General features: G+C 40.1%; 1 protein-coding gene across 2 annotated transcripts in view; it reads left to right on the top strand.

The window, feature by feature from the left end:
• LOC125232312 (kinesin-like protein Klp61F) overlaps positions 1-17,481 on the top strand; it is a 31,651-nt gene extending 14,170 nt beyond the window's left edge. The window contains exons 4-21 of one of the 2 annotated variants that reach the window (XM_048137945.1): positions 213-431; positions 1,207-1,295; positions 3,070-3,318; positions 3,664-3,917; positions 4,968-5,197; positions 5,886-6,049; positions 7,895-8,034; positions 8,210-8,301; positions 8,526-8,729; positions 9,265-9,432; positions 10,105-10,341; positions 10,788-10,920; positions 12,369-12,484; positions 13,170-13,301; positions 13,930-14,152; positions 15,847-15,959; positions 16,627-16,797; positions 17,304-17,481. In XM_048137945.1, the coding sequence (XP_047993902.1) occupies positions 213-431; positions 1,207-1,295; positions 3,070-3,318; positions 3,664-3,917; positions 4,968-5,197; positions 5,886-6,049; positions 7,895-8,034; positions 8,210-8,301; positions 8,526-8,729; positions 9,265-9,432; positions 10,105-10,341; positions 10,788-10,920; positions 12,369-12,484; positions 13,170-13,301; positions 13,930-14,152; positions 15,847-15,959; positions 16,627-16,797; positions 17,304-17,417 (3,048 nt within the window). In that variant the 3' untranslated portion in view covers positions 17,418-17,481. Of the gene's footprint in view, positions 1-212; positions 432-1,206; positions 1,296-3,069; positions 3,319-3,663; positions 3,918-4,967; positions 5,198-5,885; positions 6,050-7,894; positions 8,035-8,209; positions 8,302-8,525; positions 8,730-9,264; positions 9,433-10,104; positions 10,342-10,787; positions 10,921-12,368; positions 12,485-13,169; positions 13,302-13,929; positions 14,153-15,846; positions 15,960-16,626; positions 16,798-17,300 lie in introns of both variants that reach the window. The other variant, XM_048137940.1, reaches the window with a different exon arrangement.
• The last annotated feature ends 1,440 nt before the right edge of the window (positions 17,482-18,921 follow it).

Genomic DNA, 18,921 nt, shown 5'->3' with positions numbered 1-18,921 from the left:
GAAAAACTAGATCTACAGAAACCTTTCTAAGGGCCGGTTGCATCAAACCGTCTGTCACCGTTAAAGCATTTGTTAAATTTTATTGTATGGGAAGTTCCATAGACATCTGCTGCGTGACGGTGATGTGTCTGTCAAATGTGGTTGATGCAACTGGCCCTTAGTAACAATTTTTTATGACATACAAAATCTTACAAGTGTACATATCTCCCCAGGACCCTCTAGCCGGCATCATTCCCCGCGCGCTCAGCCAGCTGTTCGACGAGCTCCGCATCTCCAACACAGAGTACACCGTCAGAGTCTCTTACTTGGAACTTTACAATGAGGAACTGTTCGATCTGCTGTCTTCCTCTGAAGACAACTCCAAGCTTAGGATCTATGAAGATGTGACGAGGAAGGGAGCTAATATTGTTAATGGACTGGAAGAGATTACGGTAAGTTATATCAAATTCAAATACTTTATATCATTTCTGGTGTTGTTCTGTGGACTTACGCAACTTGGCTGTGAGCTGATCTCCTTGGTTTTAGAATTCAGTGGATTAAAGCAGAAATTAGGTATGATGATGATTATGACGACCTTATTTCTTTTCTTTATTTAAGATACCATTAAAATTTATTTATAGGTACAGTCAACCAATTGGAACCCTAAGCCACTCTACATACCCAATTGGAAAACCATGAAGAGGACTCTTAAAGAATATATTTTGGCAGCATATTAACCTTTGTTTGTTGAAATCGTACAAAGAGTCATTGAAATATTCTCAAATTAAGCCAGATAGGGGTTGTCCGAAATTTATTTGCTAGATCTTAATGAAAGTACCATAAAGTCCCTAAAATAAAAAAAATATCAGACCTTATATCAAATAGTGCTTACCAATACCTTCAGATCATACTCTCGGAACATAATAATACAAAATTATGTACATGTCAACATTTAGACGAGGTTTGTTTTGTCCTTACACTTAACGATACAGTCCTTAAGAGATTTCTTACAATCTGATTTATAACGCTACTATGACATAGTTCTACAGTGGCCTAGGGTTCCAATTGGTTGACTGTACCTACTACAATGTTTTGTTGAAATTTGGAGTTGGTAGCATCCATCGGCAATGGAGACTGCATGCCATCAGGGCAGGCAGGCCTCATGTTTGTTTGCTTCCAACGTAGTTTAAAAAATAAACTAAAATTATACCTGAACTATTGTTTTAGGTATACAACAAGAATGAAGTATACAAGATTATGGAACAGGGGCAAGAAAGGAAGCGAGTGGCTTCCACACTTATGAATGCACAATCTAGGTAAGAAAACATTTTTGAACATTTTTTTTGTATTTTTTCTTTAGGTATTACTAGCGGCGGTGAGTGAAATGTGGAGGGAATAGCTGCACATGGGGACTCATACCCTTCGCCCACTGTAATTCCCTGAGAGACCTGTTTTTGACTTCTGAGCAATAACTGTCAGCACTAAAGTCACAGTATAATAAAGAGTACTATCGTACAGTATGGCCACTACCCTTCGCCCCGCCCACCCCCTCTCGTTAATCCCCCTGAGAACAGTCGACCTGTTTTCACTCATACAAGCTTACGAACACATAGACTGTCAGCGCACCTCTTTCAATATTTGATGGCCAGTGTCGCCACTTGTACCCATAAATTGTATCGAGATTTGATTGTTTTGTATATTTTGACACTTCTGTACAAAAGCAAAGAACTGTGGACATTTTTACCTGTATGATGAAAAATGCTTAGGTAGATTAATTTAGAGCCCAGAAAAAATTAAGTTATTATATTTTTTATTAGTATTTTACAAATATTGCAGTGAGAATCCCAATGGCAAGCCTACATTGTCCTAGTAAGTGGAACTCTTCGGAAAGTAGATGTTTCCTTTTGTTTATGTTTCCTCCTTATAAACTAGATTCAATAAAAACGTTATAAAAATTAAATAAATTGTTTTTAAGGACAAATTTGCTCTTGGGTTTGCTTTCTGTAATATCTATGACGAGGAAGCATATACATAAAGACAAAATAGATTGCTTGTAATTTTGTGTAGTTACAGCCTAATAAAAGATTATACATTAGAGCTTGTTTTTAGACTACTTACTTAGATTAGGTAAGGTACCCTTGATGCTTGGCCTTTAGGTCTCTAATTTTAGGGTAGTTCCCATTACATGAGTTTGTGGTGGCCAATAAATTAAAATGGTAAATTTTTTTTTAGTAAACCCTATTTAAGTTATTGACTTGACCACAATATACAAGTAGGTAGTTACTTGGTTAGGTATCAATGCTAGCATAGAAATTTAATAGGAAAATAAATCTAAAATATTCCTCACAACTATTGCATGTTGTGTTTACCTGTAATAAGTTATACATTAAGCATGTATTTAATTTTAGTATAAACTACATAAGATTCATTGTAATAACTGTTGGTAAACCTTTAAATAAATAAAAAAAACTATTAGAGTAAACCCGATATTCCACTACCATAGAAATATGATCATAGGCAACATGCCGTTCTTTTTTTCTCATTGGAAAAAAGAGAGTCCTACAGACATCAGTGGCGGGGCGTCAATACAACTCGATTCCCTAAAATTCTAAAGTGTCTGTAGAAGTCCATACAAAACAGATCCCGAAAACCCCTCCGACTTTATTAACGATAATTTTCACGCCACGCCACTGTCAGACATGATCATATAATATGATAGTGTACTTTCGGCCTAAGGCCTGAGTGGAAGCTCGGTCGGCGGGGCTTGCAACGTGGACTCGGGACACTGGTATGAACTTCAATAGTTTGCCATGCACCCCGCGCGCCCGCCCCGCTGCATGCCTAAGACGAGCTTGCACGAGGGCCGCACACTTAGGCCCAGCCACGACATTGGTCTAAGCGCGGCAGCGGCGAGGACAGCCATACGTGGGAATGAAAAGTCCCATCGCTGTGTCTCGCTTCAATGTATGGCCGCCGCTCGCCGCTGTCGCGCTTAGACCAATGTCGTGGCTGAACCGTTAGCATACAAGCAGCTAGCTTATTATACATTACTGCTTGCTAGGGTTTCCAAACTACGATATTATTTTTCAGCCGCTCCCACACAGTATTCACCATCGTAGCCCACATGAAAGAGAACAACCAAGAAGGAGAAGAACTAGTCAAGATCGGCAAACTGAACCTCGTCGACTTGGCAGGGTCCGAGAATATCAGCAAGGCTGGCTCGGACAACCCGGCAAAGAAAGAGAGAGCGCGAGAATGTGTGAATATTAACCAGAGTTTGTTGACCCTTGGAAGGGTTATCACTGCTCTGGTGGAGAGACATCCTCATATACCATACAGGTAGGCTTTTAAAACAATATTATCGTTATACGTTTTTAGTATCATTACGATTACTTCCACGTCTTTCTAGCCTCTGAAAATTAATGGGTCCAAGTAAGTCAAAAGAAGGCCCTCAAACCGTATCTAGCTTGAGAAACCTCTTTCCAAAAAGTGCCAGAGTGCTTATAAACTATATAAAATGTGAGGTAGGTATATCAAACAAATAAAGAAAAAGTAGTAAAAGCTGAAGTTACATTCCACAGGTCGTAAGTGTCCCGCGGGACGTAAGCGCCAACCGCCATTGCATCAATTCATTTTTGTCCTGAGTTTTCTTCCATAGTGATTTATTTCTTCACTTGTCTCCAGAGAATCCAAGCTGACCCGCATCCTCCAAGAGTCCCTCGGCGGCCGCACCAAGACTTCCATCATCGCCACCGTCTCCCCGGGACACAAGGACCTGGAGGAGACCATGAGCACCCTGGAGTACGCCCACCGAGCCAAGAACATACAGAACAAGCCTGAGGTCAACCAGAAAATGACCAAGACTGCCATGCTCAAGGAGTATGCTGAAGAAATTGACAAGTTAAAGAGAGATCTGCAGGCAGCTAGGGATAAAAATGGTAAGTAAATATGTATAAAATCGCGCGCGCTTAGTGAGAATGCTCCTCGTTGCGGAGCGAAACATGTCGATCGATTTTCGACCATTTCTTCGTGAGTTTTTACATGTTTAATGATGTCTGAATCTGTTTACCGATGATTTTGATTGATGCATTTATTTATTTTCCCCTCACTAGCTCGGAAACACGTGTTTTGTCATTACCAGCGGATAAAAACACATATTATCCACTAGTGGGTAAAGTAATTTGACCTTGAATAAAGTCAAATTAACTGCTTTAAAATTGATAAAGGTGAATCTAGTAATAAAGATGATTGACCACCTGTGGAACTACTGGAAGCAGTGTTAAACGCATTTTTTGCGTTGTAGTTTCCTCGCTATAGTGAGGGGAAAAGTTTTGTGCTACACTCAAATGCATTTTACTTCTCGTGTGTTAAAAAACTCGCAAGTTCAGGATTCTATTCTCGAACTACTCGCTTCGCTCGTGGTTCAACTATAGAAGCCTTTCACTTGCTCGTATTTCAATTCCACACTCGGCGTTAAAATACAACTTTGCCCCCTTGTATAACAAATAACTATTAAACCTTTGGGAAACAAACAGGCAAATACAACACATATAGTATAATCACAATACACATATGTACATAAGCGACACAGTTTCCACTAATGAATGATCTGTTGGACTGTTGCTCAGAATTATTCTATAATATTTATTATTCATTTAATAGTGTTCATCAAGATTTGTTTTACAGTTACCATTTTTTAACTTTTCTAAGGCACGTTGGTTTCTTTGTGCTTTGAAACTCTCGCATCACTCAACATTCCATTTATTACCCTCATGGTTCAAATTTGGGATATTCTACTTGCTTGAGTTACTCTCATGTAAAACATTTAGGGTCATTTGCACCACTGAAAATGGAGGGTTAACCCGAGGTTAACCCATCATTTAAGATGGAATTTGACAGTTGACAGCTCACTAACCTTGAGTTAAGCGGGTGGTGCAAGTAGCCCTTAACTATTTAAGTAAGCAGTATATTTTATTATTGCTTCCCAGGCGTCTGCATCTCCAGCGAAACCTTCGCCGAGATGAACCTCAAAGAAGAAGAGCAACGCAAGGAAATACAAGAATTGCTCCTCAAAAAACGCGCCATGGAGGAAGAACGAGATCGCATGGAGACTGTCTTCAAAGAACTGAACCAGACGCTTGAAGAGCGAGTTTCTGAGCTAAATAATACGAGACAAGCTATGCAGACCACAAAGGCACAGCTTGTTAACACTAAAAATGTAAGTGAACTCCCCTAATTTTTCTTATGCGCCAATACATCCTATAGGGCATAGCTACTACACTATGTCGGTGGCTAACAGGCATAGAAGAATAAGCAAGGGAAGAGTTGTAACTGTGCATAGTTTAGTGACATCTAGCGACAATCACGCGTCAAGTAGCGTAAATGATATCCGCAGTGCTGTGCCCTACCAAAAAAAAAAAAAAAAAAAAAAAAATAATTTATTCAGCAAATAGGCCACAGGGGCACTTTTACACGTCACATGTACATAGGTATTTAAAAAAATATTTAAAATTGAGTTGAAATTACAATTGATACTATTATATACTAATTCTAAGTTCTAACTAAAGTTAACTCTATACCGAGTTTGTTGCCGGTCCCATAGTGGATACCCGCCTCCAAATGAGGGGGGACTGAAATCTTCTCGAGGCTGAGGCTTAGGGTTAGAGCCAGCGTAGCTTTATTTGACGTTCATATGCGTATTATAATATGCCTACTTGGAAAATAAATAGTTCATTTCATTTACCACACAACGCGGAATATCAATTGCTATGCCCTACCTCCTACAATACATTTGGTCGTAAAAAGCAACAAATGAATTGATATTGGTTACAAAGTCTCCTGGCTTGGCTAGCAAATACAAAGTTGAAAGTAAAGAAAGCATTAAATAATTACATTTTAATCTACAGGCTCTCCAAACCACGAAGATCCAATGCGAGGAGCAAAAACATCTAGTCGGCAAACATCGCGCCACCGAAGAAGAACTGAGCGCGCAAGCCAAAGATATCATAGCTGTCGCAGATACTGCTGCGAACCATGTGCACAATCTGCACGCCAGTGTCGACAAACGCAGGTATGTTGCATTTTTTATTAACTTGTATAAATTAGGAAGCGGTAACGAGTTTTTCGGAACTTATGTACGAAATTTAATTTGACATTTACCACTAGCTTTTCGGTGAAGGAAAACATCGTGAGGAAACCTGCATACATCTGCGAAGAAATTCAATGCTAGCGTGGGGACTATAGCCCAAGCCCTCTCATGCGTGACGTGAGAGGCCTGATAATGGTTGTGTTTTTGTCACTTGTCATACTACCATGCGTTACTTTCGCACTTATATACTTGTTAAAGCGTGACAGACATGGTGACAAACGATAAACAGCCGTCCATCTTCGCCCTCCAGGATCGTGAAAAGTGAATGATTCTTCTGAGAGCCCTATGTCCCTAATGACGGAAAAACAGGACAACATCATCATCATGCGTTTTCTCGCCCAGGACTTTATTATTTTACTAGATGGAGGGAATAATACTGTCTTTGGCGTGAGCCAGTTCTAGCTCCCAAAATAACGGGATGCGTTTCGTTTTTCAGGTTCTTACTGACTGACAAGTTGTCTTTGCCAGAATAATGTTGTCGTTTGTCGTACCGTACGTAGGGTTTCCCCAAACTTATCTACGCAATCGGCCCTAGCCAACCAGAAATCCCTCGTTAATATGAAGACGCTTAGGGCCGGCTGCATCAAACCGTCTGTCACCGTTAAAGCGTTCGTTAAATGTTTTGTATGGGAAGTTCCTTATTGTATCGGGAAGTTCCAATAGCAATCTCTCTTGCTGGACCTCAGTTTTGACAATTTGGAAAATATTCTTATCTTGATATGTTTTAAAATGTCAAATATTAATGGCGTTGATGCAACTGGCCCCGTACCTTTTTCTGTATGGTATCGAGATACGTTTTTTTCTTAAACTTTATCTGTCTATACGAAGTTATATATGTCTTTGGTTCCATAGACACAGCATATGTCTGACGGTGTGTCTGTAAAATGTTGATAACTTCCGCGTCGTCATCGACCGATTTTCGACCGATTTTTGGTCGGCAAAAGTCGATTCCGCTTCGATTTAGGCAATTATTTATAGATATTTTAGGTATATAATTTCAGTCAATTATGTGTTATCGTGATCTGATCCGGTTCCGGCAGAATATCAGTGCTGCTGCCTCAGGGCGTAGCGTAATACTGAGCCGTAACCCTTTTGTCTTGTTGCGACGCGCACAGTATCATAGTACGCTATGGTAAAAATCTGTGTAATTTCCTGTTTTCCAATTTGCTTATTATGTATTCTAATTCTTTTTTGTAACTTATTTCTTTTGTGTATTCTGTGTGTATTGTGACAAACAAATAAACGTATATCTATCTATCTATCTATCTATATGTTTGTGGAGACCCTTACTCTTATTTGGGGCTTCAAATAAATAGAATAAATATAACATTAAAACCGAAATAAATTACACATATGAAAGAAAAAGTGACCAAGGCCTCCAGTGCCCGAGGTTGGCTTTATATATATAGTGGTGTGACTACTTTAAGATAACACAAGTTGAATATTTTCAATAGAATATAAAAATATAACATTGTTTTACCTAATTTTGACGATCGGTCTGGCGCAGTCGGTAGTGACCCTGCCTGCTGCGCCGTGGTCCCGGGTTCGAATCCCGGTAAGGGCATTTATTTGTGTGATAAGCACAGATATTTGTTCCTGAGTCATGGATGTTTTCTATGTATATAAATATTTATATATTATATATATCGTTGTCCGAGTACCCACAACACAAGCCTTCTTGAGCTTACCGTGGGCCTCAGTCAATCTGTGTAAGATTGTCCTATAATATTTATTTATTTAATTTACATTTAAATTATTTAATTCCAGAATGGTGGAATCTCGGAATATCCAGGTGACGCAGAGTTACCGTGAGCAAGCGGCCGCGCTCCGTGCTGGAGTGGCGGGCGGCACGCAGAGCTTCATCGACGCGCTCGCACATGCATTGCAGGCTTTACATCAACAGACTGGTTTGTACTATTCTTATAACTGTGCTTCTTATCTAAGCCCGGCCCAGGTATATAAAATTTTAGGGGCTCCCTTTTTTTACCTATGTTCTTAGTTAGCCTAAGAGAAATCTGGCCCCGTTTTTAACTAGTTAATTTGGTATTTTTTCTTTAAATTGTGTATTCTTTTCATTTGCAGATAACTACACGACGAGTAGCACAAGTAGCATGGAACAAGATAAAAAGAAGTTGGAAGAGCTCGCACAGAAAATTCTAGATACGACTAATGAGGTAAAAATGTCCAATGTAAAAATGAGGTAAATCCCTTTTTTTAAAGTGAACTCGGTTCAGTTTTATCTACCTACAAATTAAACAAAAATTAAAAATAACTATCTACCTACAAATTTTTCACACTTTTTAAAATACAAAAAACTTTAAAAATTACTAGAATACCGTCTACCAAACATCATTTTTAAATGTATGACATGTATACGACGATTTTTTTGTTATTTCAGACGTCATCAACGACCGGCAATCAGTACGAAACCTTCGTGAATGTATTGTCCCTCGCTCGCTCGGAGCTCACGGCCGGCCCCACTGGCCTGTACGCCGGCATTCGCGCCGCGCTGCTGGGCTGCCTGCAGCGCGCCGCCGCGGGGAAACTGCGAGTCAGCGAGTGGGAGGCGCCGCAGGCTATCGAGAAATTAGTGCAGGGATGGGTAAGGAATGTTCTACTGTTTCTAACATTTTCTACTCGGAAGGCTAATATACGGTTCCATTTTATGTTATTTAAGGCGTTATTCATTGCCCCGTTACTTATATAGCATTTTTCTAATTTAACTAAAAGCTCCTCCTTTTGCTACATAATTAATTATCTTTCGGGTGCGCTAGTGCGGCCCTTAACCGCCGGTTTTTCCGCGTTAGGCCTATAGTCCACTATAGTAGAAATATGATCATAGGCAATATGCCGTCCTTTTTCTTCACGTTAGAGAAAAAGGGAGACATACAGACCTAAAATCATATAAAGCCTGACAAGATTTTATTTGACCCTAAAGAAGTGTCGCTACAAAACGTTTTCATATGGCAATAAAGTGCGGACGTCTAAAATCATAGGTATATATGATAGTGTACGGCCTTAATCTTTATGGAGCTCAATAATGTTTACCGTACTGTTTAATAATGTGCATTGTGTAATCGTGATGATCGACGCCATTCCGCCACACAGCTTGTAATGTATATTGATATGTTTTCCAGTTGAATGACGCCACTGAGCGTGTAGCGTTTCTCCGTCGTTCACACGAGAACTACCACAAGTCTACCACTGACGCGGAATCGAAACGCGTCGAGCTGCACAAGAGACAGCGCGACGCTCGCCGGCAGCGCGTGCTGAAGGCTAGCGGGAGAATCGACGTCGCCCTCACTGTGAGTGTAACATTTACAGTTGATTGACGCTACGAGGCGAGCTCATATAACCCGGCAACCTTCAAATCAAGGGTGAACAGGCATCTTCTGGGCGAGCGCACTCCATCGTAAGCCACGTCCTTAGCTTGTTTGTGGCCAAGAGTAAGCCCATTCATAATAATAACAAAAAAGCGTTGCCTCTCTCCGTCGTTCACACGAGACTTACCACAAGTTTTGGGCTGAATGAACGCACCAGCGATCGACAGCCCGCCTGTATCCGGCCAGGCGTCCCTACACTACATCTACCACAAGTGAAGGCCTCCCTCACTGTGAGCGTAACATTTCTAAATTCACGTTAATTTAGAAACAACTTTAGAAGTCGACTTGATAATCTCCTTATTAAATACTTGATTAGAAGTAAAATAAATTAGAAATAAAATTTGGTTCTAAGTGTAAGAAAAAAATAATACATCAATTCATAAAATGACATTGTTAAGTAGTGAAACGACCTAAACCTGAGTAGTAAACTATCTAGACCTAAAGCGTTCCGATCCTGCCCGCGGAAGGTCCTGATGATTCGACTTGCGCGCAATTGCGGGAATATGCATCTTTGAACAGAGGAACTGTTCTTTTGAAAAATGTACCTTCGTTTCTCTATAATATATATTCCTAATTTTCTAACTATTTTTGCAGCAACTGCAAACCGAAAAAACTCAACTAGAGAACCGTCTAACCAAGCAACTGTCCGACATCGAGCAAGAGCGCCGAGAGAGCGAAGCGCGTCTCGAACGCTGGGCCGAAGAAGAAAGATTACGTCTGGCGAGACACGTTGAGGCTGAGAGACTAGCTCTGTATGCTAGGCTGGAGAAGAGGATCGCTGATGTGGAGGAAGAGAAAAAGACTTTGGAAGAACGGGTGAAGAATATCGAGGTGAGTACATACTAGTCCAGAACACTAGCCGAAGAAGAGAGATTACATCTGGCGCGACACGTAGAGCTTGAGGGACTAGCTCTGTATTCTAGGCTGGAGAAGAGGATCGCTGATGTGTAGGAAGAGAACAAGACTTTGGAAGAACGGGTCAGGAATATCGAGGTGAGTACGCCGATAAACAGTAGACTGAGCCCATCTTCATCCTTATTCGCTTTAAATATTATAGAGATGGCGTCGTGTCATGTGAGTATGTTCATTATATTTTCAGTACAGATGGAATTTTTTATCGCACTAGTGCGAAAAATGGGTCATTTTTGTCAGGTCGAAACTTCACGAGGGCCTTCTGTACTGAAAAATGTCGTATGATACACATGCGAAAAGGAAATTCGTGACTCGTGTCGATCTAAAACTATAAGTTTAGCTAACTCGAATAATATTATTTTCAGTCATGGCGCGCAGAGCAAATGGCGGCCGTGGAAGAAGAAAACAAAATGGCCGACGCCGACCTGGCGGACTGCGAGGCCGGCGGGACAGACGGCCGCAAGTGCTTGGACAAGTTCGGCAAACAACTTGTCGAAGGTAAACTAAATCAAGCTAAAACACGTTTACATGACATAACAGTAAAACGTGTTCCTCGCCTCACGAAAACCTCACGAAACTTAGACTGACTTAACCCTTCGTCTGTGTTTGATAAGGATCTTAACATAAGGCGTTGGACTTTAAAATAATATATCAAAGTTAATTGTTTTATGACAATTTTTTGACAGACACAGACGAAGGGTTAACAAATAACCACAAAATTAAAATTTTGAAAAAACCCCCGACCGCGACCTAGTGGACCGATTTTGAAACATGGCTAAGAACACTCCCGACTAACATAGCTTTCAAATGAAAAAAACTAAATCGAAATCGGTTCATCCGTTCGGGAGCTACGATGCCACAGACAGACACACACAGACAGACAAATAGACAGACAGACAGACACGTCAAACTTATAACACCCCGTCGTTTTTGCGTCGGGGGTTAAAAACAGAGTGAAAAAGAGAACAACATTAAAATTTATAAACAATTGATTTGGGCGATGAGGTAACAGCGTGGCTCCGTTTTGTGGTTTTCCCCTGTGTAGATCATGATACTACTTTTTATCTAAGCATGAATGCTTGTGTCATGTGTCGTACTGTAACTTGTAAAATTACATACACTAATAAAAAATAAAAGATAAAGTTGAAATAAAAAAAATATCTGAAACAAGTTTATAAATTGGAACATTAAAAGTTCAAAGATATTTTACATTGTTGTAAAATGTCACAGTATAAGGACGCCTCATATTACTCCGGGAGCAGATAAATGTTAGCTGTCATTGCATTTATACGAATGATGAAAAAATAGTATAACTTTATCTTCCAAAGTAGATATTATTTATCTGGCGACTACGTATTAGTATAATAATACCATATTGTATCAGTCAGAGAACACAAAATATATCATTATGCATATTATTCTTCACCACGTTTATCCAAATCCGCTTGCATATCTTGCGTACGTACACGACGCGCTTGTGTGCACCCCGCGCGGCGTACGTTTGGTAGAAGAGTTATTACTGGTTTATACTGTAATAGTAGATTACGATACAAGTGCGTATAAAAGGAAGTTCGAAACGAGGCGATAAATTAAAACACGACTTACGAATTTCCTTTTCGCACGTGTATCGTACGACGTTTTTCAGCACAGATGAGCCTCCGAAGTTTCGACCTCAGATGGTGGATGGTGGTTGGTGTTTTTTATACGCACTAGTGCGAAAAGTGGTTCATTATATGCCAGGTCGAAACTTCGGAAGGCCATCTGTACTGAAAAACGTCGTACGAAAAGGAAATTCGTAACTCGTGTCGATTTAAAACATTCCCTTCGGTCGTGTTTTAATTTATCGCCACTCGTTTCGAACTTCCTTTTTTACGTACTTGTATAGTAATGTACTATTTCGTTCACGTTGATAGATCGAAATGTGATAGAAAAACAATATTGTCCAGGTACGATCGCGATGAACGCGGACTTCCGAGCGTTCTCCGGCAACATCGTGCAAGTGACCGAACACTACAACAAGGAACTTTTGGATCTGCTCACGCGAGCCACGGAACAGATCGAGGTACGAATTTTTCTTACAATTTTTTGTCTATTTGTCTTATAATCACTAAAGAAAAGATAGATAGATAGAAGCTTTATTTGAATCTGCAATAACACACAATTACAACAAGAAGAATAAAAAAATCAAACTCTTGACTTAAAATTACGTACACAACATACAAAAAAAATGCTTACCTACACTGCGTGCATACGAGTATAATATACATTTGCTGTGGAATGAAGTACAAATTAAAGTAGAAATAATACATACATATATAATTAATGACAAGCTAAAGCCTAGCGTCTACTAAGCTCGCCGAATCGATTCGCAAAAAATCGCTTTCTATACATTTACTATGAACGGCGAATTCTATTCGACGCGTCGCCAATGGACGCAGTTTCATAGAAAATTATAAAGATTCGATTCGGCGAGCCTAGTGGACGCCAACCTTAAGGCAGAAGTTCTTTTCTTTCAGTGAATAGAATTGCGATTAGTACACGTTTAACACTTTCGCTACCAAGAACCCGACTGTCGGGTACACCGCTCGTAGAAGCGTAGCCGATTACATGGGTTTCCCCGTAAGTAGCGAAAATGTCGTAGCGCCGCGTAGAGCCCGGTTTCGAAAGTGTTAAAATGGTAAAACTCATTGTAAACATTTTTGGTGGTCTTGTGTACGTCTGTTCTCATGTTTGTTTACGTTCTACAGCAAGAGGCAAACTCTGCGATCGCGTTAGCAGAGCAGGACACGCAACAGCTTTGCGTGCGGACCAACGACACGCTGGACAGTGTTCTGACCGGCAACAAGCAGCTGCTGGATGCTCTCGTGCAGAAGATTGAGGTACGTCCAAAACTGACGACAAGTTTACTTTATCCTCGTAATGCCAACCATACAAAAATGTTGCTAGAGAATTTTGCTCTTAGTTGCATTTTAAATTAAGTTGATTTTCATTTGTTCGAAAAATATTAGAGACAAAAGAAATGCTACTTTATTTATTCACATAAAAGTTAAAATTCCAATGAATCGAAATGTACATCTCATCGCACATTGGGCGGCAAGAGGATAAGGTCTTTGAAATGTTGCCCATTTGTAAAATTAGAGTAATTGGAACTGAAGCTAAACGGACATTGAGAACTGAGCAGTTGCTGAAAGTTTCTAAGAAATTGTCAATCAAAAAACCCGTGGACAAGTACAAATTGTATTCTATTATATTCGAGATTTGAAAGTTTTCAAATTTAAAATCGGAAAAATTGGCCTGGGACTTACGACGTTGGGACAGTTAAAACTTGAGGCACTCTTGAGAGATTCAACGTCGTTAAGATATTGTTTTTGTTTATAAGTATGAGTAAACATAATACGTAGTTAAGAAACCCACCACTACAATGTTGCAACGTACAAACTAGAATCCGAAAATGCTGCTTATCAGAAACTTGTGAACAACCCTGTTTGATATGTTCTTTGTCCACAGGCCTCAGCAGCTGCGACCGTATCCTCATTAGCTACAGTTTCCTCCTCAACTTCCGGCCTCATACAACACTCCCGCGCCGCTCTAGAGGCTCACAGCACTTCTGTACAAGAGATGCTACAGAGGACCAATGTGTTCCACGATAATCTACGGCAAGCGCTCACTCAGCAGGAACAGTTAGAAGGAAGAGCATTCGGAGAGGAGTTCAAGCTATATTCACCCACTGGTTAGTAAAGACTGTATCGTTAAGTATGAAGACAACTTTGAGTAGCCGTATTTATTTGCTATTATATTTTTTTCTTATAACAAGCCATGGGCTTAATAAGGCACATAATAAGGTACACATTTTGTCCTAGAAACTCGACGTAAAGCATATGGTTTAGACAGTATTGACTTAATCCTCCCGAGTACCAATTACGATTCCGGACAAATGCTACTAGAAAATTCACAAAGTGCGTAAAAGACGATACGATTGCGAAAAAAAATTGTATGGTGCGAACCTCAACGACACATGATCCACAAAGCAGAATATCTGGACATAGTCTAGCCACTGTTATTTAAAAAATATAGTTCAGGATCTGTGTATGGCGGCCATTTAGAGAATGTGGCATGGTGCTTACTCTAACTCCGACTTTGATGTCGAATTTGACTATCATACATTGTTTATATTGATCTGGTTTAAGCACTGTTCAAACACCATGAATGTCAATTAGACTTTGGCCTATGGCTAATTTTTTTATCTGTTTCTCTCATCCTGCTAGCATCAAAAATTTACGGCAATCCGGAACGTTGCTCAAAATTGCGTTTTTTTTAATTATATAAATTCGCCGCATTTATTCTACAAGTACCCAATTGGAAAAACCATGAAGAGGACTCTTAAAGAATATATTTTGGCAGCATATTAACCTTTGTTTGTTGAAATCGTACAAAGAGTCATTGAAATATTCTCAAATTAAGCCAGATAGGGGTTGTCCGAAATTTATTTGCTAGACCTTGATGAAAGTGCCATAAAGTCCCTAAAATAAAAAAAATATCACACCTTCTTATATCAAATAGTACTTACCAATACCTTAAGATCATACTCTCGGAACATAATAATACATAATTATGCACATATCAACATTTAGACGAGGTTTGTTTTGTCCTTATACTTAACGATACAGTCCTTATCATTGACTCACTTCTACAAGTCCATAAAGACTCGGTACTGTGTCTTCATCGACCCTCGGTTACATACTACACTCCCGCGCCGCTTTGGAAGCCCACAGCACATTTGTACAAGACATACTGCAGAGGACCAATGTGTTCCACGATAAACTACGGCAAGCGCTTTCAGCAAGAACAGTTAGAAGGCAGGGCGTTTGGGGAAGAGTTCAAACTATATTCAGCCCCTGCAGCACTGGTTGGTATCATTGACTCACTTCTACAAGTCCATAAGAACTCGGTATACTCAGTACTGTCTGCGCCTTCGACCCCCGGTTACATACAAGACTCTCGCCGCTTTGGAAGCACACAACACTTCTGTACAACTTGTACAAGACATGCTGCAGAGGACCAATGTGTTCCACGATAATCTACGGCAAGCGCTCGCTCAGTAGGAACAAATAGAAGGAAGGGCGTTTGGAGAGGAGTTCAAGCTATATTCACCCACTGGTTGGTATTTTTGGTTATTGTTTTCTAGTCATAGAACACTGTTACGAGTCCATAAAGACTGGGTACTGTGTCTGTGATAATTAGACAGATCGTTAGGAAACGATTTAGGCAGTTACAAACTGACTCCAACCCAATTTTCTTATGTGTTTTTTCTTTGGAGATGTCAAAAAAGTGACAGGATGTTTTAACTGAAATAGACTGCGTGAACGGTATGGTTATTGTACTTATTATTATATTACATACAACTACAACTTGTGTGTTTGTTAGGTAAAACGCCGGTGAGACAAGAGTACCGCTTCCCGCGCACCCTGGCGGCCACGTCGCCGCACGAGCGCATCTTGGCTCGCTTCCGCGCCATGAGACAAAACGGACATGACGAGGTAACTTACATTTTTTTATATTTAACCTTTCGAAACCCAGGCGTCAAACATGAACACTCGATTTTGAATTATGTCAAAATTAATTAAGGTGTCATTTAAATTTTTAAGCTGGCTCCCTGGGGAGCCGCCGGGGCTTGGAAGGTTAACACTTTCGCAACCAAGGCGCTTGGTAGGAACTCGTTGTCGTTATACAAGCGAAGCTTAGCCCGAATAGAATCATATACAATTAAGATTTAACAGGTTTAGGGGATTTTTGTTTCGTATTGGCATTTGTCAATGCGCTGGTGGCCTAGCGGTAAGAGCGTGCGACTTTCGCGCGTTCGATCCCCGGCTCGTATCAATGACTTTTTCGGAACTTATGTGCGAAATGTCATATGATATTTGCCAGTCGTTTTTCGGTGAAGGAAAACATCGTGAGGAAACCGGACGAATTCCAATAAGGCCTAGTTACCCTTCGGGTTGGAAGGTCAGATGGCAGTCGCTTTCGTAAAACTAGTGCCTACGCCAAATCTTGGGATTAGTTGTCAAAGCGGACCCCAGGCTCCCGTGAGCCGTGGCAAATTCCGGGATAACGCAAGAGGATGATGATTGCTATTTGTCAATAAACGGCTGGCATTTTGGTCGATATTTTCTACCGAGTCAATTTGTTGCTTATATTTTGGAACAGGATTGCATAGTGGTGGAATCGGACGCAGAGACCCGGCCTCCGTCGGACAGCGAGTCGTCCGTGTCGGAGGACTCCGCGCTCAGCGAGTTCACCACGCCCTCGCCGCCCGCCGAGCCGAGAGCGCAGCCCATCATCAAGTGCACCTCCGAAACTGATATCTATTATAGAAAGGTAACTCACTTTACCTGTTGTTACCTGTAAACTTGCATTATTACATCCGGAAACATATAAAGCGTCCCAAAAACAATTTTTTTTAATTAGTTTTAAATTGAAATCTCTCTTGAATTTTTAGAAAAGTCAAAGGTAAATCCAAACATGTCGATTTCATGTATGTAATTACACTTTTATTACCCTTCACTAAAATCAAATTTCGATAAAGGTGTTTTTTTAGACGATGTTTAAAAAATTCATAAAAAAATAAGTATGAATTTTTTAATACAATAACAGATAACAGATTGAAGAACCGGTGGCTGCTGGTCTTATAATTCTATCTGTAAATTTGCAATTTACGAGTTTCAACTCAAAAGTTGTCAATAATCGATGAAAACCGTGTGGAGCCCCTTAATGTGAGAAACGATAGCCATTTGACACAGTTACCAACTTACATATAACGTTAGGGCAGGACTACAATAATACACAAAACTAATACATATTTTATCTCATTGTTCCTACAGCAGCCCGGCAAAGAGAACAGCTCCATCCCGCCATACAAGCCCGTCTCGCACAAGAAGACCTCGCGCCTGCCCGCGCCCACCAGCCACAAGAAACCGCTCATCGAGAGGAACGACTAACTGCAAGTTCTAATATTCATCACAAATTACATCACACTTAGCCACTACTACTCCCACCAAAAACGAGTAACGCCGTGTCTTGCGTGGGCGACGGTCGCGCGATCGTCGCGCGACCGTCGCCGTCGCGTCTCATACTTCCATATCGATAAGGTTTGATTTCGTATGCGTCGCATCGCCGTCGCCCACGCAAGCCACGGCGTAAGCGATGAGACGCCGTGATAGCGCGAGCGACTTATAGTTCTTCGCCGAGCGATGAACTAATCACTCGCTCTCTCTTTTGTTTATACGGGAGCGACTGTCTTTAGTTCGTTTCTATCCCCGATAGCTATTCGCTTCCTCGCTTTTGGTGGGACGAGTGGCTTATAAAGACGGTATGCTCAAACATTTAATCAGTAAATGTAAATTGTATACTTTTAACCATAGAACCACACGTCACATCGTCACACGTGTAACATCGCGCGTCAATTGAGTTGACGTCTGGTTACTATGTTAATTATGCAGTCGAATCCCATTTATCGTTTAATAATATTGACTTAAGTTTTACCAGAGAAAAGTCTACGAAAACATGCCAAAAGGTTTATACGAAAGTTAACACTTATCCTAGAACGCTGTTTTGCACTCATAATTTGAGGTAGATTCACTCATCTCTGGTTTAATTATTAAATAACAAGTTAACAATATTTAGAAACGGTCGGATGAAAAGGTTTGGTATGTTATATATTAAACAATTATTTTAATAGGTATAATTATTGGAAATACGCGTTTTAGATTGTAATTATGTTTTGTAAGGATATTTACGCGTCAGACCGATCTTTGAGTCGTCAAATTTCACATTTTTATATATATATTAATTAAGGCATATATTGAGCTTTTTTCTTATCTTATGCGGCGCATTTAAGGGCGTTATTTTATTATTATAAACATTATTTTGTATTATGTAACGACAAAGTATAATACATAGCAAACATTTGATTATTATTCATTTATTTTGACATATTGAAATTATTGGTATGTTTCAAATATTAATTTTAGATAAATAATTATCGATAGTGAAAATCGTATGTTTCTGTCTCAACTATGCTGGCATTTGAAAAGCAATCTTGAAGAGTGTAGTAATGAGAATATGATTATGTTTATACTGAACCACACCTTATCGTAAACTTCGTGAGATAAAGACCAACGATTACATATTTACTGGCTATGTGCACTATGCCCTGAGGGAGCAATAATCGTCGACTACCGCTCGTCATAGCAAAAAGTAACTAGTTTTACGGACCACATTTTTTGATGCGTACAGGGGCCCATTTATCAAAACTGAAAGTTACTGGGCCCCTGGGGCTCATTTCTCGAAGCTACAAGTTACAATTTACAAACGGTTGTCAATGTCTAATATGACAAGTTGGAAAGAGACTTCCGCTTGTAACTTGTAACTTTCAGCTTCGAGAAATGGGCCACCAACCACTTGTAAATTGTAACTTGTAGTTTTGAGAAATGGGCCCCAGGT

The sequence above is a fragment of the Leguminivora glycinivorella genome, chromosome 1, assembly GCF_023078275.1.
Source record: "Leguminivora glycinivorella isolate SPB_JAAS2020 chromosome 1, LegGlyc_1.1, whole genome shotgun sequence".
Taxonomy (NCBI): Eukaryota; Metazoa; Arthropoda; class Insecta; order Lepidoptera; family Tortricidae; genus Leguminivora; species Leguminivora glycinivorella.
Note: the sequence above shows the minus strand (reverse complement) of the source record. Positions and strands in the feature narration are given on the sequence as shown.